The sequence below is a fragment of the Lissotriton vulgaris genome, chromosome 12, assembly GCF_964263255.1.
Source record: "Lissotriton vulgaris chromosome 12, aLisVul1.2, whole genome shotgun sequence".
Taxonomy (NCBI): Eukaryota; Metazoa; Chordata; class Amphibia; order Caudata; family Salamandridae; genus Lissotriton; species Lissotriton vulgaris.
In genome coordinates this window covers 99,370,392-99,392,281 of record NC_141700.1, presented here as the reverse complement: position 1 = coordinate 99,392,281, position 21,890 = coordinate 99,370,392, and the positions used below count along the sequence as shown (strand labels likewise).

The 21,890-nt window shown below is 44.8% G+C and overlaps 1 protein-coding gene across 3 annotated transcripts in view; it reads left to right on the top strand.

Moving 5' to 3' along the window:
• The window catches only part of SHC1 (SHC adaptor protein 1), a 131,856-nt gene that overhangs the window by 13,509 nt on the left and 96,457 nt on the right, over positions 1-21,890 (top strand). Inside the window, exons 1-2 of one of the 3 annotated variants that reach the window (XM_086947364.1) lie at positions 12,703-12,815; positions 19,838-19,913. The exons of 1 other annotated variant lie outside the window; for it this stretch is intronic. In XM_086947364.1, the coding sequence (XP_086803490.1) occupies positions 19,902-19,913 (12 nt within the window). In that variant the 5' untranslated portion in view covers positions 12,703-12,815; positions 19,838-19,901. Of the gene's footprint in view, positions 1-12,702; positions 12,816-19,837; positions 19,914-21,890 lie in introns of those variants that run through there. One more of the 3 variants, XM_086947363.1, reaches the window with a different exon arrangement.

Genomic DNA, 21,890 nt, shown 5'->3' with positions numbered 1-21,890 from the left:
GGACGGTTTTGTGACCTTTTGTCATGATAGGGGGCTGGAAATAAATACATCAAAAACGAAATTCATGATTTTTAACCCACCGAAAACAGCACGCCTAAACCCTGCGATAGGAGGAGCCCGGCTTGAAAGAGTGCAGACGTTTGAATATCTGGGTCTTACTCTTAACGAAAGTATGACCTGGGCTCAACACCAAATTAAATCTCAACTAAAGCTCTCTCAAAAGGTGGGGGGCATTCTCAAACTTCTAAGTAAATCCACGGCTAAACCTATTGGACCACCTCTTGAAATATAAATTGCAGGCACGCGAGGCGGTAATTTATTGTGGCGAATTGTGGGGTCACAATTGTGTTTCTGCAATTCCTGTCACGGAAAATAAGTTTCTTAGGCAGTTGGTATCACTGCCACCTAGTACACCTTTGCTGCCCTTCAGGCTCAACTTGGGCCTCAGACCACTAAAAGAGGAACTGGGCCTTAAACCCCTAACTTTTTGGAGGCGACTCTGGGTAACCCCCGAGCTTAAAAACTATAGGCAAGAACTTTCGGAGGTGTTAAAACTGCAGAACGCGTGGGCATTTTCCTGGTTAAAATATATAAGACAGGAATTTGAGAGGTTAGGCTGCCCCCTTATGTGGTCCAATCCGGAGCAAGCCTGCAGAAGCATATCGCGCAAACAGCTGGTTAACCTGTATTATGAATATAATCTATCTGCCCGCTTATCGAACACCCAAACAGGAACTCTGTCCAGCACGTATTTCGCAATGAAAGACCATTACAAATTTGAGACTGTACTTAATGATATTAGTCCTGCTGGTTTTAGGATGTTTTATCTCCAATGGAGATACGTCTCTTTGCCAATTAGAGCCCTCACGAGTAAATGGTGCCCACCTACTCCGAAATATTGCCCAGGTTGTTCTGCGGAGTCAGAAAATGAATTGCACGTCCTGTTTTTTTGCCCTTCCTACCAGACCCCCAGGAAGAAGTGGATTGTTCCAATCTGTAAAAACTTGGGGATCAGGCAGTGCTCCCAATCTTATCTAATATTAAAAACTGATCTTTCTCCTCTAATTGTTTTTGCTGTAACCAAATTCTTAGCAGCCATGTGGAACATTAGAAGGAAATACGTGAATGCTCGCCTCAATGGGGTATAGTATACACATGTATAGTTTTAGGGAGCTTGATTACCAACCAGAGAAGGCTTTGAGTTGATCATGCTTTTAATTGTTTTTATCGTTTTTGTTTTTTGTCATGAAATAGCCCATTGAATATGATGTGATTTTAGCTTTTTAATGTGTTGAATTGAAATGGATTGTGCTAATTTTACTGTTGATTGTAATGCGATCTCTTTTATGACAATATTGTCGAAAGAAAGAAAGATATGTTTTATTTATATATAGTGCAAACTCTCGACCTGAAGGTATCGGGGCGTTTTACATGAGCACCAGTTACATTACAAAAGTGCTGTTGATTTAGAAGCACTTTGACAATATAGGGTTCTGTTGCCAAGTTTTGCTCAAGCTTGTGAGAAGTTGTGTCTAACATCTTCTGTTGAGAAAGGGAAATATATAGGCAGTATTGGAATGATTGAGTGTAGCAGTTTTGTTGAGTGGGAAATGCTACTGGAGATTAACTGGTTATCAGTTATGACACAACAGGTGTCATAACAGGGGGGAAAAAACGATACACTGTATACTGACTGGGTAAGTGTTCTGGTGTGTTAATGGTACACACAGTGTGTGTCTACCGCTGGCGTGGCTGCTTAACACTGTATGCCTTTTGAGAGTGTGAGTTTACTTGTGTTTGTGGGTTGTCAATGAGTGCTGTGCCAGTCAACAAAAAAGAGGTAAGGGCAGCTTGGTTAATAAATACTTCTTAAAGGGTAGATTTCTTTTGCAATTTCGGGGTGTCTTTGATAGTAAATTCGCTTAGTCCTTGTCTACTCAGAATATGTGGATCGGGCAGTTTGTAAATGGGCTCATTTATCTGTTTTGCTGAGGATCATGGTGTCCATGTCCCTTCTGTGTTAAAGATACACAACGCCAGGTGTGTTTCTTCTGTGGCATATATTGCTGGTATCCGGGGTTCGTCCAGCATAATTGTATGGAATATTTTCATTGAGCGCAGAAGAATAACTCCAATAACCACTGTATTCAACATTAACCTTGGTTTCTGGAGTAACCTGCTACTCTCCACAAAGTGCTTCAACATCTTGTCAGCAGTAGTAAGCCCAGTACAAATGCAAATAAGATAAAACATGATGGTTCTGTAGGTGGAATCACATATAGTAAGTTGTTTAGAGAATTACATTAATTTGGTGCCCATGGCACTGCGGTTGGAGGTTTGTACAAATCCTTTGCTACTGTTTCCAGATTAATTCTAAATGATATCATTAAGTTTGATAAGGAATGCCTCATTTCCTGGTATGATTATATAAATAGAAATATTTGCTGGCCCGGAAGTAGGGAATTTTGTTTTGTTTAGAGAGTCTAGAGCAGGAAGTTGCTGACCTTGGAAAACCCTCCATCCAAGCCTTTTCCCCTCTTAAAAGTAGTAATGGGATTGAATTATATTTGCTTCTGTTATTTTCCTGTTTTGATCCTTTTTTTAAATTTTTAAGTTGGGCTCTTATCTGCTCATTTTAGTTTTCAAGATGTGAACTTCAGAGGCCAATGCTCATGCTGTACATGTGATGATGTCTCCATATAATCATATAAAGTTTGTTTTTATTTTTGTAAATTTTATTCAGCACGAAGAAATTCATTTCTTAAATCATTTCTATCTGAGATGGGCCAGCGATCCGGTCGACCATTCTTCTTAGGTCTTGCCTTAGATAGCATGCATGCGCTGTTGCCTGCAAGAGAGATTGTTTGCAACACGGGGTTCGGAGCCTGTCTATTGGTTACCATTCACTGGCTTCATGACCACTCTTATTTGCTGCCTCCTAATTGGCGGGCGCATTCCGGCTTCTCTTCTTCTTCTTTCGTGTGGAACATGGATCAAGTGCTGATGACCTCATCTAGATTAGTGTGCTTGTGTGGTAATTGGGGTACTATTTTCTTTGTTCTCCTCCTCCAACCCCTATATTTTTTCTTCTTCCTGAGTTGCTTCTTCCCTCCCATTGCCCGTGTTTCTTTTTCAACCTCCCATGCCCCTGTTGCCCGTGTTTCTTTTTCAACCTCCCATGCCCCTGTTGTCCGTGTTGCTTCTCCCACCTCCCATGCCCCTGTTGTCCGTGTTGCTTCTTCCACCTCCCATGCCTCTGTTGTCCGTGTTGCTTCTTCCACCTCCCATGCCCCTGTTGTCTGTGTTGCTTCTTCCCCCTCCAACCCCTGTTGTCTGTGTTGCTTCTTCCCCCTCCAACCCCTGTTGTCCGTGTTGCTTCTTCCACCTCCAGCCCCTGTTGTCCGTGTTGCTTCTTCCACCTCCCGTGCCCCTGTTGTCCGTGTTGCTTCTTCCACCTCCTAAGCCCCTGTTGTCTGTGTTGCTTCTTCCCCCTCCAACCCCTGTTGTCTGTGTTGCTTCTTCCCCCTCCAACCCCTGTTGTCTGTGTTGCTTCTTCCCCCTCCAACCCCTGTTGTCTGTGTTGCTTCTTCCACCTCCTAAGCCCCTGTTGTCTGTGTTGCTTCTTCCCCCTCCAACCCCTGTTGTCTGTGTTGCTTCTTCCCCCTCCAACCCCTGTTGTCTGTGTTGCTTCTTCCCCCTCCAACCCCTGATGTCCGTGTTGCTTCTTCCCCCTCCAACCCCTGTTGTCTGTGTTGCTTCTTCCCCCTCCAACCCCTGATGTCCGTGTTGCTTCTTCCCCCTCAAACCCTGATGTCCGTGTTACTTCTTCCCCCTCCAGCCCCTGTTGTCTGTGTTGCTTCTTCCACCTCCCGTGCCCCTGTTGTCTGTGTTGCTTCTTCCACCTCCCGTGCCCCTGTTGTCTGTGTTGCTTCTTCCACCTCCCGTGCCCCTGTTGTCTGTGTTGCTTCTTCCACCTCCCGTGCCCCTGTTGTCTGTGTTGCTTCTTCCGCCTCCCATGCCCTCTTGCAATTTAGCTTCCTCCCCATTATTCCCCGTTGTTTGTTGCTTTATCCCCTCCCAGCTCGCACTTTCCAGCTGTCAGTGTTGCTTCTTCCCTCCAATCAACGCACAGTTCGGTGTGTGTTCGAACTGCCATGACGACGGAGTACTAGGAGCAGGGACCGAAGAGGGCATTAGCCTTACAAAAGAATCTTTATTCCTGAAGAATTGTATTTATCATATTTTGGACATTGAAATAATTTGGAAACCAAAATAATTTACGTCATAAAAGTCAAATTAGCCTTGAGAAAGCCCCGGCGCAAATCGCCAAGAGGGGGCGAAACACGTGTCAGCTGTCCTTGTTCTATGAAAAATAATAAAGACACTTTACTGCAATCAAAAATAGTTCTGTCCTCTGTACTACAATTTTGAAAGAACGGATATTAATCCTGAAAAACTCTTGTGACTTTCTATGGAGTACACACTTACCATTCCTCAAAACAGTTCGGTGTTGCCCCCTCCACCCTTTATAGGAAAAGTAAAAAGCTATGATGCAGCAACTACTAGCTCCGTCGTAGCACTTTGTTTCTAACTTTTAAACATCCTGAACAGGAGCCGTGCTGCTCTACCACATGGCTGAGACGCTGGCCAAGCCAATAGCTATTGCATAGGCGAGACCATTTGGCTTTGCCAATGCTTGTTTAATCTTCTGCTGCTCAATACAATCGTAAGCTTTTCTATTGCATAATTTCATAGGCTGCGATTTCAATGAGCGACATGGTTGGGCAAATATTTTCAAGCCATGGTTTGAAATGGTATGCAAGCCAGTAGGGATTACTTTGAGTATAGAGTTTAGTGTGTGATTATAAGGTGTTATGTTGTGTGTTTCTTCTGTGACATGTGTTGTTACCTGAGCTTCGTTACTTGGGTGGGGTGTGCAAGGCCTGGTTGCAACAATTATTCTCTACTCCATCATTTGATCCATTTGTGACCTGAGGTTTGTCAGTTAATGCCTTAGCGGTGAGCAGTATTGCTGTTGGTGGATGGAATCGTGCAGGATCGATCAATCCAGTATTGGCACCTGCATGCAAAAGCTGTAAGGTGAGATTTTGGGACATGACATCGCTTGGGTCAGTCCGAGGTGGGAGAGAGGTGTTTCAAATGACATGAGGCCATTGTGTTTGCGTGTGGTGATGGAAGAATGACTGGTGAGTTGCAGAAAGGCTGTATGGATTTTGTGTGCAGCACATCGCCAGTGGATTGACTATTGGTGCTTGGTAGACTTGGTCATTATAGTACACATTAATCCTTTATGGGTTCCCGGAGTAGCGTGCTACTCGCCCAAAAAAGTGCTTCAACATCCCATCAAGGGTAACAAGCGCTGTATAAATACAAAACTTTTTCCCTCTTCTATCCTTTCGAGTGCAACTAATTGACTAATCTATCCACATCTTAAATGACTTTCTTATTTCACTATACTAATTCAACACTAATCCTTTATGGGTTCCGGAGTAGCGTGCTACTCGCCGAAAAAGCGGTTTGATGCCTCATCAGGGGTAGTAAGCGCTATTATAAATGCAATTACAATGTGAGGTAGAGTTAAAGGTTAATTGTTGATGATGAGTCCTTTTGCGCAGATAGTTTGGATGCTCTTTGGTAACGGCAAAAAAGCCCTCGACTAGAGCTTCACCTAACAGCTGCTATTAGCGATGTTTAGGTTGAAATATGTTCGATGTATTGCTTCGTTGAGGATTCATTGGTGGGTTGCATTTGAAGGACCTTCCGGTGTGGTTTTTATGTAATGTCAGATTTATTGGTGATACTTTGTGAAAAGTTGGTGGTGCATACCATTTGCTTGGGCTTTCGCCGCAGGTGATTTAAGTTCTGCAGTAGGCAAACCTACTGTCCATGCACAGCAAATAATCTGAAGTGCCACTGCGGAATTTGAGCACTGACTTCATTTTTGGTGTGCCACTTGGTAGTGGGTGGCTTGTGCAAAGCAATGTGGTGTTTTGGGAGTGTTACTGTATAATAGCATTTTTTGTGATTAGCAGAAGGTTGACTGTGAGAATGATGCAGATCTGCTCAAGTACAGTGCTTCAGCTTGTTGTTGTTTCCACTGTGCATCAGGACATGATCAGATTTGCTTTTTCTGCACAAGAATGAGACGGTTCACCGGAGATGGTAACTCCCTTCTTTGGAAGTTGAGAGACTGTCTTTTTAGGCAGTAAAAATATACTTTCTGTGGTCCTTTTCGGGTCAGGCAGATAATACAGCTGCCCCTGTGACACAGTGCTATGGTTTGAAGGTCTCGACAGAGCGGTGGTGGTGGTTGAAGCAGATGCCCTTGTTTCTTGTTTTGTGTTGGTAGTATCGGCTTGACTTTAGGGAGTAATATGGGCTTATACTCTCCCTATCCAAAGATCTAAAAGATTGCCTTTATGCGATTGAGTTTACATTTTGCACTCGTTGGGAAATTCCTTAGTTAGGGGTTTCTCCCTTATACCAGGCAGAACAAGCATCAGTTATACCCTGAGACTACCAGGCGGACTGACGGTACCGGGTGGTTGTTGAAGCGGCAAGACCTTGAATGGTACAACCAAGGACAAACTCCTCTCGGCTGCATCTCTAAACCACATGAATGCAATTACTGAAAGTATAGATCGGCTAAAGATTTTCACTGTAACTGGGAGCCAGTGAGTCAGTGTTGCACAGTCACTGTGAGCTCACTCCTCCAAGGCATCTCCTTCCCGACCTCATTCTATGGCCTGTCTGACCTGGACTGGTGACTCATGAAGGTTTCAGCCCCACTTAGTGCAAGCTATGATGCTTGAATTCCTATTAGAGGTCAGAGTTCACCAAGTTCATGCCAACACTGAACCTGGGTGAGTGTGAACGGCCTACTTCTTAGCAGGCCCCCCTTCAAGTTGTCTGGTGTCTTAGTGAAGACACAAAGCATCGAATTTGGACACTTCTGGTCTTTATCCTTATTGATCTATTTATTTTTTGTATGCGAGCCTGTGCGCCCTGTCTGGTATAGATCCTCTGAATTTCATTCTGTCCCTGGAAAGTGTGGGTAGCAAATTAGTGGGTATTTCCTTTTGGCTTGCTGTTATTTTAATTGAGGTTTTGCCAATGCATTGTGAATGTGCAGGGCTGAATCAGTCTGGCAGCTGAGCGCCATCCATGAACATCTGTGCGAGGCCGGTATTATGCAGTTTTAAATGCGAAAGCCGGTTAGTGGTGGATTATATAGCGTATTAATCGCAGCTGGGTGGAAGCAATGAATTTGAATTTAAAATATTTATATAGCGCTACATTCACCGTGCGGTTTCTTGGCGCTGAGCAATATGGGGAATATATTCATGTTTCAGACCAGTCTTCCGAAGCATCACATAGGCGCCTGATGCGGTGCACACCCCACAAGTATGAAAGATGATGGATGATCTGGATTCCTTTTGGCCTCATACTTTTTGCAACCCATGAATTTTCAGACATCTCAGAGGCACTTAGAGAATTCATTTTAGTTTGGCGCAGTCTTCAAGCCCATGTAGTCCTCTTTACCTCCTGGTTCTGGGTGGAATTCAAATTGGTGTGCACTTCCCATGTAGAGCAAATCACCAAATTGATGTGCCCGAGTTCACCTATTTTGTGAAAAGTTGTCACATCAACTAATTAAGTCAAAAAGCAAATTGTGGAAAGTGCAGAACTTAAGAAAGAAATCAAAGCGGAAAGCTGGAAATCAATCAAATTAAAGCAAAGCAGTAAGAAGCTGATGGCCTATAAATCCCTTGCTGTTCTTTTAAGAACTATAAACTAAAAACAAGTAAAGTTTCAATAGCATTAAGCTGTTCTGTATGTTTCATACAGTTTATTGGAAAGTGCAACGTCAATTAGTATTAATGTTAGAGTGCACTCATGAAAATGTAGGCGCTTTGAACAGTACATTTTTGTGAAACATGGCCGCTAAAATATCTTAACCTCCCGAAAAGCAAACAAAAATGTAGCCTCTAATTGGAAATGTGCGTTCGTATATTGGGGCATATCCAACAAAGCCGAGATGGGATGCGCTATATGTGTGTATATGCAAAACTTAATATGAATTGGTAGTCAACTGAATCCTCCATTATTGAAGATTTTTAAAACCAAGTAAAAGTAGTAAGAGAAGATAATTGCATTAAAAAATAACAACAAATCAGTTACCTTTATTATCGTGGTTGAAAACAGGCCTGAAAGCATGTAGGTTCAAGTACGACTATCTAATCTAGACCATACATCCTACTGCATTTTGATCCTTAAGACCATTATTTCTCACTAGGCTTGAAGTTTGTTCCTGCCAAAGGCATTCTAAGAGACCTTTAACCTTTGGGCTGATGTTGGAGCTTAACTTCTAACCACACGCCTATGCAGCAACTAAGATGACCTAGATAAGCCTGTTGTATGCAATCACTTGTTAATAATTCAAATGTAATAGTATAACTACTACACGGAGATGCAGAAGTGACCAGCATAACTCCTCAAATTTTTAAACAGTCCTACTCACAATAGAAATCCACATCAACTGGAGCACACCAATTATAATAGCTTCCAATAGCTTAAATAGTCAATAGAACAAGCAAATAATTATTCAAGATTCGTCTTCTTTTATTTCTTTTCCAATCCCAACGCGTTTCGCCGAGGTTAATGAACACCTATCGGCTTCCTCAGGGCTTGTCTTCATATATTCCTGGCCTTATATCTTGGGGAGGATGTTCTTTAAACTATTTGCTGCTAACTTCAGGTTGGAGCCAAAAAGTTATTTTCTGTACCGTTATTTCTGCACTGATACCTTTGCTAGTTATTTTCCTAGTCCTGTTGCCGGTTCCTAGTAGAAGTTATATTCTTATCGTCGTGATTGCCTTGTTTATAGGCATTGCTCCATATCCCCTTGTATTTCAAAATGCTGCCCTCGAACCTTGCATCTCTCCCTCTATCAAAGCGCTGGCGTCCCGTGTACAGGCAACCAATCACAACGATAAGAATATAACTTCTACTAGGAACAGGCAACAGGACTAGGAAAATAACTAGCAAAGGTATCAGTGCAGAAATAACGGTACAGAAAAGAACTTTTTGGCTCCAACCTGAAGTTAGCAGCAAATAGTTTAAAGAACATCCTCTCCAAGATATAAGGCCAGGAATATATGAAGACAAGCCCTGAGGAAGCCGATAGGTGTTCATTAACCTCGGCGAAACGCGTCGGGATTGGAAAAGAAATAAAAGAAGACGAATCTTGGGAAATCTTGAATAATTATTTGCTTGTTCTATTGACTATTGAAGCTATTGGAAGCTATTATAATTGGTGTGCTCCAGTTGATGTGGATTTCTAATGCATGCCTAATCGTATGATTACGCAGGGAGAGGTTGGTTGTTTTTTCTCCCACATTGTGAGCACCCTGAAAGGAAACGTTGAATAGAAATATAATAGTGTGTTGTTTCTTGAGCGCTTTTTCATAACTCCTAAAACGCCATAAGTTCATAGTCCTACCCACAATATCTGTAGAAATGGACTACATAGCCACTGTTGTATTGATTGACATCTTTGAACATGTTGACGCAATGGGCTGTGTCGCTAATACCCTATTGCGGGAAACTGAAAGCGGTTTGATTCTGGCTCTGTGTCATATACCTGAGGATCATAGCAATATCTTGTTCACTAAATCTAGGGTTAGCCTTCGTGATCATCTGTATTAGTGATCTGTAGTAATTCGTGAGAGGCAAATTAGAATGTGTCTAGGGTGTACAAAGTGTGAGTAAATTCATTGTTAACTAAACGCATGCGATATACTGATAATTGCAACATTTTTACAGTCCTCTACCTAAAATCTGTAGGAAAGCAAGCAAGACAAAGGCTTTAAATATGCTGAGTATGTATTAATTTTGAATTTTCTGTAGTGAGCATGCTAACACATTTTATAGATATTTGCATCATCATCATGCAGGTTACGTGAGCATTTGAACAGAGGATTTTTTGACTTTCTATTTTATTGAAAATAGCGTATGGTTTTACATCGGTGGCTGTGCCCTCTATGGTATGGGCACTGCTGTTGAGAGAAAATATAAACCGCTGTTGCAGGGCCTATACGTTGTCAGGAAGCAGCCTTACCGCAAGGACATTGATCTACATTTGCGATTTGGTGTGCAGTGCAAAGTTTGTTATCATGGCCAATACCCAAATTGTCCTTGGTAGATAGTGCAGAGTGGAATCAGCCCATCTCAGCACAGGGAACCAACGGGTGGACCTCTTTCATCTCTGGTGTCACTTCTATGCAACCAAGTTTTCCTTTAATTGTGCTTGTATCATAGCTTTGTAAGGAGTGCAGGACTGTTTAAAGGGCTAAAACTGCTGACTTTTCGTCACTGTCCAGAGTGAGTCGTACACTTTTTCTGGATCCGTGTCATAAGCCTTAAGTAGAGTGTCTCATTACTCATTCCTGTTCCAGTTGTCCACTTATTGTGTACACAATGCAAAATATTTCCTAGTCTTTGGTACAGTTCTCTGTTGCATTACAGGTAGAACCACTTTCTTACAGACCATCCTAGGGAGGTTCACAGTGGGTGTATCATGGGGATTTCCTGGGGACTTGTCAAAATCCCTGACAGTTTTAGGAGAGGACTCTTTAGATTGTGTTAAGTTAGGTACCTGTTGTCGACAGTTTCTGCCCATCACTGTTTGTAGCTATATGACTGAGTCTCCCACCCCTACACCTGTGCCTTTGAGGCGCTCAACAGCTTGTCTCTTTTTTTTCCTGGTTCTATTGATACTCAGTTGAGTATTCTGTGTAATACTCAGCAGTGCCTAGCTCTGGTAGGTAATTGGGCATGCCAAACTGGGGAGACGGTGTATCTGGGTACTCATGAATGGGGGGCTCTGAAGGAGATACTATATATATATCTATATATATCTATCTATATATATATATATATATATATATATCGCTCAAAGATCCTTTCACTCAAACGAACAACAGCACTCCGGGGGTGATGAGATTAGCAGCGGTCTTTTTTTATTAAATGAAAAGTAAACAACAAAGCGTTTCGGCGTCAGCCTTCGTCAGTGTGTATGTATGTATATATATATATATATAGTATTTTTTCCCCTTTAGTTTTTTTTTTGCCCAATTTTTAAATGTCATATAAGGATATTATTGTTTCTATTGGAATCTATTTATTAAGGCAGCCCTGACCTTTGGCCTATGGTCCCTTGCTGTCAAACACTCAGCGTCGTTATAGATGAGCGTGTCTAGTTTCCCTTTCTATTCCAAGCCTAGAAAATAATCTCAGATTTATTTGGACTGTTTTCATTACTAATGTGTTTTTGAATCAGTCATTTCATAGCTTATTTTGAGTGAGTAGATTTTCCTGCTGGAAGTAGTTTTCCACCAAAGGAGGCTTTTTTAGGCGGTGGGTAATGGTTCGTTGTTTTATGATTTGCAGCCGAACCTTCCTTAAGTTATGGAAAGAAGCTCCTGTTGCGCTCACCTCCACCATATGGCACCCTTCTTCCACCTTTACCTCAACGTCACGGTCAGCAGAACCTGGGCTTGGCCCTCAACCGAGGCGCAACTCTCCTCCGGCTTATTCCCATGCCTGGTTATGTGCACAGATTCACGCTACTATGGGATGGTGATCAGCAAAAGCGTTGTCGTCACTGCCCTGGCCATCAATCTCTAGCGTTGAAGTTCTTCTACAGTTGCTCTTCTTGATTTCTCGCATGTTGACATATAAAAACTTTCTGTAAGACTCTTTGCAACTTCAGTGGCGATGGCAGAGTCCAGAGTGTCTGTATCAAGATTAGGAATTGGTGCAGGTTAGTTTTCCGCGAATACCAAGAAAGGCAGTGACTTGTTTCTGCGTACAGATTGTTACTTTTTTATTTTTTTTATTGTACACCGCATATGCGCTTGCGAGAACGCTGCTGCCTCTTTTGCTGTACCTGTTGGGTTGGGGGCCGAATTGCTACTACCCTTGTTCCAGTAACTACTAGGTGAAACCTCCTCTTAATCCTACAGTTGACTATTCAGGTTTAACAGCTCCATGAGTGAAAACTACAAATGCCACATCCGCTAAACCCCACACGTCATTTCCGCTTACCTTTCTTCCTGCGCCCATCACAGGGACTTCCTTCCCACCTGGAACAACACCTCAGTCCGTCCTACTTAAGGTTTGCCATGAATCCGCGTTCGTGACAATCAAACCGAAAACACGGAGGATTCTCTGTCGAGTAATGATCAACCCTGGAATTGGGGTTTAGCCAACCCCCCCCCCCGCTCTGCATAGTTTCTAGGACTCCGGTATGCAGGCCTCCCAAGGCAGCTGATTGGTTACCGATACTGACAAAATTTCACCCTTCCTAGAAAATCGATTTCTTTGGTTTTCGGAGGCCATTGCAATTGTCGTTTGAGGCGCTTCGAAACCAGGTCCGCGGCAGTAGGCACTGTGTGCACGGTTCATTTTTAGTGGGTGGATGATCTCTTGGGAGCAAAGGTGGGGCGAACAGAGAGATCACAACGTCCCAGATCACGCCTCCCACAGCCCCAATCTTTCCTGTCTCTCCCGAGACAGGTAAGGCAGGAATGCGGAGCATGCGGCCCGGCCGGCGGCGTCAAGCTGGGGCAAGCCGGGGCTGCGAACTCACCTCCCAGAAGGGGTCGTGGGCCGCATTTCAGCAGTCGGACTGGGGCAGGACACCCACTTGAGACTCCCGTCCTTGCACGGCGCCGGTTTGTTGCATTCGGGGCATGAAACGTGGGGTGGCCCTTCCGCGGATCTAGGATAAGGTAAGGAGAGGCAAGGGTGGCACCAGGAAGAGCAGCAAGAAGCACCCCCGCAGCACTGTTTCCAGGTGCAGAGGGTTAGAGAGGGAGCCTTAATGGATATGCCCGTCACTCACGTGGGCATGCCTCGAGCAGGTGGCCATGCAGCTCGGTGTCTTTGGGACGTATGGGCAGAGTGCCTCGAGTGCGTGTGGCACACTGGCAGAGATGTGCTTGCAACACACGGTCGCAGGGTGTGGGAGCTTGCGACACACTGGCTGAGGGTGTGAGAGCTTGTGGCACACTAGCTGAGGGCATAGGGGAGCTTGTGGCACACTGGCTGAGGGCATAAGGGAGCTTGTGGCACACTGGCCGAGGGTGTGAGAGCTTGTGGCACACTGGCTGAGGGCAGAGGGGAGCTGAGGGCACACTGGCTGAGGGCATAGGGGAGCTTGTGGCACACTGGCTGAGGGTGTGAGAGCTTGTGGCACACTGACTGAGGGCAGAGGGGAGCTTGGGGCACACTGGCTGAGGGCATAGGGGAGCTTGCGGCACACAGGCTGAGGGCATGGGAGACTTTGAGGCACACTGGCTGAGGGTGCGATAGCTTGTGGCACACTGGCTGAGGGTGTGGGAGCTTGGGGCACACTGGCTGAGGGCAGAGGGAGCTTGGGGCACACTGGCTGAGGGCATAGCGGAGCCTGTGGCACACTGGCTGAGGGCATGGGGGACTTTGTGGCACACTTGCTGAGGGTGTGAGAGCTTGTGGCACACTGGCTGAGGGTGTGAGAGCTTGTGGCACACTGGCTGAGGGTGTGAGAGCTTGTGGCACACTGGCTGAGGGCATAGGGGAGCTTGTGGCACACTGGCTGAGGGCATGATGGACTTTGTGGCACACTGGCTGAGGGTGCGATAGCTTGTGGCACACTGGCTGAGGGTGTGGGAGCTTGGGGCACACTGGCTGAGGGCATAGTGGGGCTTGGGGCACACTGGCTGAGGGCATAGGGGAGCTTGTGGAAAACTGGCTGAGGGTGTGGGAGCTTGTGGCACACTGACTGAGGGTGTGGGAGCTTGTGGCACACTGGCTGAGGGTGTGGGGGACTTTGTGGCACACTGGCTGAGTGAGTGGGGGACTTTGTGGCACGCTGGCTGAGGGGAAGTTGAGGGACACTGGTTAAGGGTGTGGGGGAGCTTGTGGCACACTGGCTGGGGGCATGGGGATCCTTGTGGAACACTGGCTGAGGGTGTGGTAGCTTGTGGCACACTGGCTGAGGGCATGGGGAAGCTTGTGGCACACGAGCTGAGGGCGCGGGAGCTTGTGGCACGCTGGCTGAGGGTGGGGGAGCTTGGGGCAGGGTGGTAGTGTTTGAACTTATGGCACATAGTGCGAGGGGCTTATGGTACACGTGATAGAGTTTGGAGGCACTCCGGTAGAGGGTGTGAGAAGCTTGTGCCACTCGAGCAGAGTGTGAGAGGCAGTCATTTATAAAGCTTGGGTTACCGTGATGCTGTGCCCAGGCAGACAGTGTCAGGAGATGGGGATAAAGGTAGGGTGATGAGATCGTGAGAACCAAAAACCAGAATATTTTACCAGCTATAGGACACAGATTTACATCAACAGAGCGGCAAAGAATGACCGCTCTCATCAACCTAAAAACGCAGAAGAGGCACTAGGGAAATAAATAAAATGTAATTTTTTAGACCAGCATCATACCTGTGAATTAAATTACTTACTCATACCAGCTGCTAACTATCCCTGCCTTGGAACACCTAAAAAGTGCCTCCCCCCCCCCCCCCGTTTCAGTCAAACTTCTCTAAAAACAGGGATATGAGCCACATTTGCTGAAATCTGCCAGGATAGCTGGCGAAAATCCTGAACAAAGGGGGACGATGGCAGACTGCGAAGAGGTGGGCCTTGTGGACTGGCATTGCGAGCAGCTTGCATGACTTGTGAACGGAAAATACTAGGCTCTGGATGAACATGGGCAGATAAGAGGAGGAACTTGTTCCACAGTGACCAAGCAAGGAACTTCAGATGCCTTATTAAACTTCAGTCTGTAACTATCATTTATTCAACTAAGCTCCGTTTCCGACCTTGGAAGGATGAAAGGCTGAGTTGGTTTTGACAAGACTGGAGCTCTTCACTGATAGGGTCGATTGCTTGCTGCAGATGTGATCTAAGACGTCTTGCAGGCTTAAACACCTTGCTTTTTCAGATGAGGCTGCAGATTTTTGTGGGAAACCTTAGAAAGTGGCGTTGTGGGGTGTACCCCATCAGGCTTTTGCTGGTGTAGTAAAAAGCATTGCCATTATTGCTAGTGCTGGGGTGCCTAGGAGTGCTCCTCTGTCTCTTCCCGGTTGTGGGAAGCACTAAGAGCTTTTCCATGTGGTGTCTGCTCTGACCACATATCATGAATTATAAAACTCTAGGTACACAGAATGCTTTTCCATCAAAGTCTTCTCGTATTAGTCTGTATCCACTCATTAGCTATGAATGGTGTTTTTTTTTTCCTTTTTCCCATTTTCTTAAGCGCCCACTCCTGGTGATGTGGGTTCAGTCTAGCCCAGTAGTTTGTAACCTTTTGACTTCGGTGGACTCACTACAGGAATCTGGTGGACTCCCACGTAATCCATATTGAAATCTTGAGATCCCAGTCTAAGCAGTTTCATTGATTTTAAACCGTGAAACAATACTCAAAAATACAGAAACAAGCATTCATCCCAAAAATCAACAAATTATGACGTTTTATTTATTAATTCACAAACCCATATGAATCCTAATTTTAATTGGAAGGTTGGAGCTTTTCTAAGTTCCACTGAGGCCATCCATCATCCATACTTTATTTGTTCTGTTTGATGTTCTTGAACAGCTCTCACTAATCAGTCTGTCAATACAAACTTCATTTTTAGCTTTCATTTTTAAATCCATTCACATTTGTAAAACATTATTAAACAGTTTGTTATTTAATTTTCTAAGAAGTTACGGACCCCAATACGAAGCGTAGTGGACCTCCAGGGGTCTCCAGACCACAGGTTAAGACCACTGGTCTAGCCTCTTCCAGAGCCCATGAATGCATCTCTTTAGTACAGGTACCATTTAAAGGTGAAGAGAATGCCAGGTCTTGTTTTTTTAAAAAAAAAATAAGTATTTATCTGGTTCTCAGTACTGGTATGGACTCCAATGCATCCATTCAACCAGTTGATTTTTCCTGTACATAGTGTTCAGAAATTCTGAGGAGTCTTACAAGTTGAGAGGTATCAAAAGCTACCCAATAGTTCGATTTTTGGTGTTTCCATACTGTACACCTTCAAAATTACAAAACTGAGAAGTGGCTTTCAGGGGAGAATAGGGGAGGTTGGAGTGAAGAGAATAAGGCATTCCAGAAAAAAAGCATAATTGAAGTATTCCTGGTGAGGCATTTCAATTGTTATGTCCAGCATTTTGAAGTCAGGAGGCTTAACACCTTCAGCGCGGCGCGAATTCTCGCGCTGTGCTGAAGGTTCTAATGAGCCAACGGGCTCATGACTGAACGGTTCCGTCATGAGCACAGGCCAACCGACGCTCATGATGGAACCGTTCCGTCAATAGCATCGAAAGGGTTAATCTGAAGAATGTTCTACTTCTGGTGGTTCTATGTAAGCATTGTCCATTTCTGGAGGCCACATTCGGAATTTTTTTCCTTTTATTTCTGCAGTGGTAGTTTGTATGACACCCAGTTCTGACGGCCACATGTGGCATATTGTGTCTATTTCTTAAGTCAATATTGAATGTAATGGATCTGGTTCTGAAGGCCATATCTAGACTGCTGGGTTTCTTTCCTCAAGCCAAATGTGCATTTTTGTGTCCAGTTCTGGAGGCCGCATATGGTGCATTGTCTAGTTCTGGGTGCCATCCCTATATTAATTAACCAGCTCTAGGTGCCATAGCTAGAATATTGTCTCTTATTGTGTACAATTATGGAATCCATATTTTGAGCATTCTGTCTGGAGGACATATATTCTCCAGTTCTGGGAGTGTCATCTGGCGTTTTGTCTAGTTCTGGAAGCCACATCTGATGTGTTGTCAAGTTCTGGAGCCCTCATTCAGTTGTAGGGACACGTAATGATTAGTTCTGGATAGTCAATCTACAGTATTGGCTATAGTTCTAGATTGGAAATCTCATTCAGCGTTAGCCACAACTTTTTTATGGACTACTGTATTCAGCTCTGTAGGTCTCCTCTGGTGTATTGTCCCGTTCCTGAACCCCCATCTAAGTCAATGGCCAGTTCCTGGACAACGGGCCGCATCAGCTTTTGTTCAGGATACCCTCATTTAGATTAATGGACCAAGTTTTGAAATATTTTATGTTATCCAGCTCATGTGGGCAGTTGCAACGTTTTAGAAGCCACATCTTTAGAATGCTATGGTAGATTGGAAAGAGTTGATAATCTGGTTAATGAATTGATGTATGTTTAAACCAGAAGTCCTATGAGGAGACATTCGTGCATGGACTGATGCTTACAGAAGAAGGAAGGGGGAATGTAGAGGATAATCTGATGTGTTAGGATGCAAAGATGTTCAGGAGGCTACCTATCTCTCTCAAGTACTTCTAGGGCCTGGGAAACAATGAGGCTGGGTGTAAGGAAGCCCATGGTCCGAAGTCACATGATGTGACCCTGCAGAAGGAGACCACAGTTTAGGAGTGCGACTTGTTGGACAGTGGCTTTGGAGTAAGGGTTGACACAGAGGCTGGGCATATAGAGGCACAGTTTTAAGAGGTCCTAGTATGAGGCAAAGTGGATAGAGGCACAGGCCTAAAGTTCACAATATGAACTTGGTTGTACAGATAACCTGGAGTTAGAGGTCATAATATGTAATTGGCAGGGCTCGAGTCGGGGTACCACGCAGGTGGACGGCGTCCCCTCACTTATTTTATCAGGAGCTCGATTACTGGAGCACATGGAGCCACACATTCACTCTTTGGCCTCTCTGGGGCGAGATCGGAGCTCATTCAGAACGCTGCTCACGTGCTGGCTTCTTTGATGCAATCCCATCTAAGGGGTGAGCGAGGGGAGGCAATGAGTCTGATGGTGCAAGCCACCTTTCGTGACGTCACTTCCTGTTGTGACGTCAGTGTCCCCCCACTTCTTTTTTTAGGACTTGTGCCCTGGTAATTGGTGGAGCAGAGAAGCAAGAGTGAATATTCACAATATTAGATTGGTTGGGCTGAGGCCCAGCAGGAAGAGGTCCTAATATGAGATTGCTTGGAAAGAGGTCTAGGAGTAAGAGGTTGTAATATGAGACTGGTTGGACAGAGAAGCAGGAGTAAGCGTTCACAATAGGGGTGGCTGGACAGGACCAGGAGTAAAGGGTCACAATATGAGATTAGATGTGCAAAGGACCAGACTCTAACCAGAAGTGGGGGGGGGGTCATGATGAGATTGGTTGGTCAGCGGCCCGGGAGTGAGAGGTCCTAATGAGGCTGGGTGGTCGTGTCACAAATGAGCCTGAGTGAAGTGTCAAGATGCGCAGGAGTAAAGTATCGCCGTGTGAGGTTGGGTGACCCTAAGCACAGGAGTAACACTGGAGCGTGGTTCTGAGTGGCATAGACGCCCGAGAGAGATCAAGGTTAAAATCTAGTTCTAGCATGGGGGACAGTGCTTAACAATATAGTCCAAAAGGTGCGTTGCATGCAGAGAATATCCCGCTCGGGAAAGTAGAAAAACAAAAAAAGTTAATACAATAAAAAAATACTTGGAACAAAACGAGGGGGGTGTACTATTACTGAGAAAACGAGAGCAAAGTCGGGGATCACGACGAGTTGTTAGTTAAGCGGAGGCCGGAAATGCGCAGAGCAAATATGCCTGCTGCCCTTATCTCCAGGAGATAAATGGGGCCTGAGGGTGGGTCTGGGGCACCTTTCCGCGGGAGTGAGATTAGCTGATTTGGTAGTTCCACGGAACCCCTATATTCTCCAGGGAAATGACTGGACCCCCGTCTATGACGGTAAGTTTCTTCTCTTACCACTCGCATTGAATGACCGCAATGCCCTCCGCTTCCGCCAGGCACGGCAGACGTCACGCCCGCCGCTAGGCCCCCGCGCGCTGATTACGGAGCTATGACTCCCCTACGTGAGGTCACGTCTCCACTTCACGATGCTGGGACATAACACGGGGGAGGCAAATTCCAACTGGGGAGCAGGAAACGTACTGCTAGGAAGAACACGCCCCTTGAATTTAAGTGATTGATATGCGAGCGCAGGCCATAGTTCACTCAAAACCTATTTGTTTGCACCCCTCCCTCCCCCCCCAACCTCCCTTCCACACACACACACACACACACACGTTTTATCTCCACTGAATTCCAACAAAAGCTCCACATATCAACGGAATACAAAACTTCTTGACTCACATTTTTTTTTCTGGTGAATCAAAAGCAGGATTTTCCTATTCAGCTGAGTGAGTGATGAAAAATTTCACGACAACAAATTAATGAAGGAAACCATTGGTACAGCTACATTACAGCGCTTTGGACCTCTCGGGGTAAGAATGGCAATGTGATAGAATAAAGTTGAAACCGTTGCATAAGTATTGTCCAGAAGCGTTCAAAGAGGTGTCCGCTGCTCGTTCTCCTCTTACCGTGCCAGCTCCGTGCACTGGCACCTAATGCCACCTCATTCTGTGACATCTCTTCCTTATGCAGTCAGAAAATGAGTTATGCCCCTTCAAACAATGGCTTCAGCACTACGGGCGCCAACATGGGCAATTATTTGTTTCAATCATAATGGTGCTACTAAGAGAAAAATATGATCAGGGCGAGATTATTATTTGTCAGAATTCTGCCAATTGTGTTTTTATTTATTTATAATTTTTTGCATCCGAAAAACAGTTCTGTGATTAATGTTTAATCTTCATAGTGGTAGAGTTTTGGTTCTTGCGCTCTGCACCTTTTGTCGTAGTCGCCAATGGACTATTTTCTCTTCTGTGACTTTGCCCCTTACCTGAAGCGAACCCCCTCACAGCCTGACATTCAGCTTTAACACTCCCTGTTTGTCACTGAAATTCAGGTCTGTCTTGGTGAAGAGCGTCTTAGCGCTTCAGGCTCTCTGCGCAGCACGTTGACCCCAAGGAATGGAGTACATGGTAAGGCACCTCACCTTTACACAATCTAGGCATGTGGTGGAGGTGGGTGTGGTGGTGGTGGTGGTGGTGGTGGGACGGTGATTGAGATGGAAGGGACCGTTCCAGTGACTGCAGCAGAGTACCGCAAAATGTCCGCTTCTCAAGATGGCTTCCATTCATCGGTCTAATCTGCTGAACAAGGGGTCTCCATGAGACAATTTTCACACTTTATTTCTACTTCCTGGTGTAGTGAGCATTGTAGAAGTAGCTGCACCTTGATGTTGTGACACTTTCAGGCTTTTCTGCTCACTGTATTTTGCACAAGAATTGGTTTAGAAATTCCTGTTAGCTGTGAAGTTGAGGCTGGTTGCATGCACACCAATTGGCACCCTGAAATTAAATGGATGCAGCCAAAAAGGCACTGAAAATTGGGATTGACTTCAGACTCTTTTGTTTTGTTTCAAAGTGTATGTAGTAAATTGACTTAAAATAAAATAATCATTTACAATTGGGATTGAACGAATGATCAGAATTACCAAGAAACTTATTTGTTTTAAATATTAGTGGAATGCTGCTGCCGTCGGAATATGTTGCCCCCTGGAAGTTCTAAATTCTAATCTGGTTGAAATTGGTCTTTGCAATAATGGGTGAGGTGTGTGAAGTGCACAAAAGTGTGCATGCATACATCCATACACTCAGAGAGCACTTTCACACCTTCTGTTGAATAGACCACAGAGGGATGCATCTAACTGCTGATCTGATGGTTATGGATTCTCCATGCCTTCCATCTAGCTCTTGGGCATTCTGAGTGGGTGAAGAACATCTGGGACTGGGTACAGGAGGTTTGGGATTACTACCTTTGCAGCCAAGATTTGCCCATCCAAAAAACATTTTGGATTGCAGACTTGTGTGAATTGCATCAAGCTAATCATATAATGATGTTAGCACTACTGCTTGTCCATAGTGGTGTTGTATGTCTGGAATAGTCTTGTGCTGGAAATTGTAATTGTGACATTGGCAGCAAAACCTTGCCTGGTGGAGGGCATTTTATGCACTCAGTTGTATGGAATGCTCCAAGCCCGAGACGTCATCACCTGAAATCCTCCAGGTCTTCCATGAAACGTATGTGAATCCGGAGGGGTTGAGTGAGGACTTCAAAGCAACATTTTAGCTGTGCACCCTTGTTTCTTTCAATGCTCTGTGTAAATATTGTGCTTTATAGTAACTCGGTTCGCAAGATTCTCTATAAAAGAATAATGTCTCACTTAGTTATGGAGGAAATTGTCTAATGGAATGTTTGCTACGGCCACGAAGATCTGCACCAAAGGATGTCGTTTTTCTGCTGCCTCCTCCTGCCCCCACCCCATGTAGAGCACATGGTCTTTCAAAGCTACACCTTCCTATTACCTAGATGGTGTGCTGGGAATGTTTTAGTGTATGGTTGAGATTCGCTGCTCAGAAGGTATGCGCCTGCAGTATTGTGGTTTCCACACTGCAAAATGCAGGCTCAGTCTGTGAAGCTGACATCTCTTCAGCCCTACCTGCAATTCTGTGCTTTTAAAAGTAGTTATTTCTTCAAAGTAGGACTTTAGGGCTGGAACGCACTTTGTTTTGCTAACCCAATATTCCCAGAGTTTGTCTTTGAAAAGACTCCAATACCTCAGAAGCTAAAAGTATACAGGTTTCTTTTTAAGCGCACGCTTAACCTAAGCAAATGGCGCACAGTACAGGGTGAACGAAAATGATACTTTAAGGATCAAATAAATACAACTTGTGGCTGTTGTAGATCATGCATGCTTTGGTAACGTCCAAGGCCGGGATAAAATAGTATTTCATTGGTCAACCGAGATCTTGAGCATGCCGTTCTGGTACTTGGGCTTCTGAAGTTCACTGGTGAAGTTGCCTGAAATTTCAAATCTGGATCTGTTCCTTGAATAAGTACATTGATGAGCAACTCACGGAATACCCGTGTAGACCGCAATGGTGCTGCTTGGGAGC